Genomic DNA, 1,210 nt, shown 5'->3' with positions numbered 1-1,210 from the left:
AAGATTTAACCTCGTTATACAGTGAGCATTTTCCTTTTTCTATAGTTGCTGATGAGTATAGCCAGAGTCCTTTTGATGTGAAGCTTCTCCATGATGTTGGGGATGTTGATATCTCGCAATATCTACAGGTATGTTGTGTTGTATTTGGGGTAAGTTTGGTGCTGGTTTTGTTTTCTTACCGATTTGCTGATGAGTATAGCCAATTTGTTTTTTGTATTTTTCAGGTAATGGGAGCTCGACTGATGTGTATTGACCGAACTCAAGAGCTTAAGCATGCTCGTGATGCCTTTGATAAGGCGTCTATGAATAAGTTGATGCAAGAAATCGTCCTAGTGAAAGAGAATAAGCTTCGTGATACTTTGGACTTGGTGAACTCTTTGCAGGAGAAATTAACCTTCGCTAAGAATGCTGAAAAGAAATTTGAAGAAGAAAAAACTGCACTTGAGGCCAGATTGGTGGTGCTTGGCGTTGAAAAGAAGCAGCTTGAGATTGATAAGGAGGATCACGGCCTTGAGATGTTTGCTGCCGGGTTTGATAGGGCTGTTGAGCAGGCGAAGCTTTTGACACCTAATGTGGACTTATCTTTGATGGATCCGTGCAAAGTTGTCGTCGGTGGGGCATTGGTAGAAGATGAAGAAAATGGTGGAGAGGGGGAGGGTGAGAACCCGAATGCCCCTTAGGCATTGTAGTAGTTATGATTGTTTTTGTAATGAACTTTGAATACTGTTGGCTTATAATTTTAGTAAAAAAGATGTTGGTTTTGTAATTTTGGATTGCACACTTAGTGCATGTTTAGTAAGTCATTGTGTTTTGTTCTTTTCTCGCGAGATGATAGTGTATGTTAGTATGTTTAGTCAAACAGTATAAAAGATAAATGTATTACTGATACGAGATGGTATGCCTTGTTGAGTTGTTAAACTAGGAACCTTTATTAATTATAAAGGTGCGTGGGGGGGGGGGTGTGATGAATGAGATTTGCTCGATGGTCTAGATTTTCTCTCATAGAAATAAGAACTTCGTTGTAAGCATAGCTCCAAACCAACAAACAATTCTCACATCAAAAATTTGGTTTTGTCACATGTACAAACCCCAATGAAAAATAACTGAAGTATTTGAACTCCGGGTCGTCTCACAAGGAATTACAATGAAGTGCTCAATTATTGGCTATGAAGATGCAAGGGGGTTTGATTTTATATTTTTGCAAGAAAAT

General features: G+C 38.8%; 1 protein-coding gene across 1 annotated transcript; it reads left to right on the top strand.

Annotated features, from left to right (window-relative positions):
• Positions 1 to 242: 242 nt before the first annotated feature.
• On the top strand, positions 243 to 725 carry LOC148581469 (uncharacterized). The gene has a single exon (XM_088501283.1). The coding sequence runs from the start codon at positions 243 to 245 to the stop codon at positions 678 to 680; it is 438 nt and encodes a 145-aa protein (XP_088357409.1). The 3' UTR covers positions 681 to 725.
• The last annotated feature ends 485 nt before the right edge of the window (positions 726 to 1,210 follow it).

This window comes from Arachis ipaensis, chromosome B10 (assembly GCF_059453495.1).
Source record: "Arachis ipaensis isolate K30076 ecotype BB chromosome B10, ASM5945349v1, whole genome shotgun sequence".
NCBI classification, from domain to species: domain Eukaryota; kingdom Viridiplantae; phylum Streptophyta; class Magnoliopsida; order Fabales; family Fabaceae; genus Arachis; species Arachis ipaensis.
The sequence above is the reverse complement of the archived record's forward strand: the minus strand, read 5'-3'. Positions and strand labels throughout refer to the sequence as shown.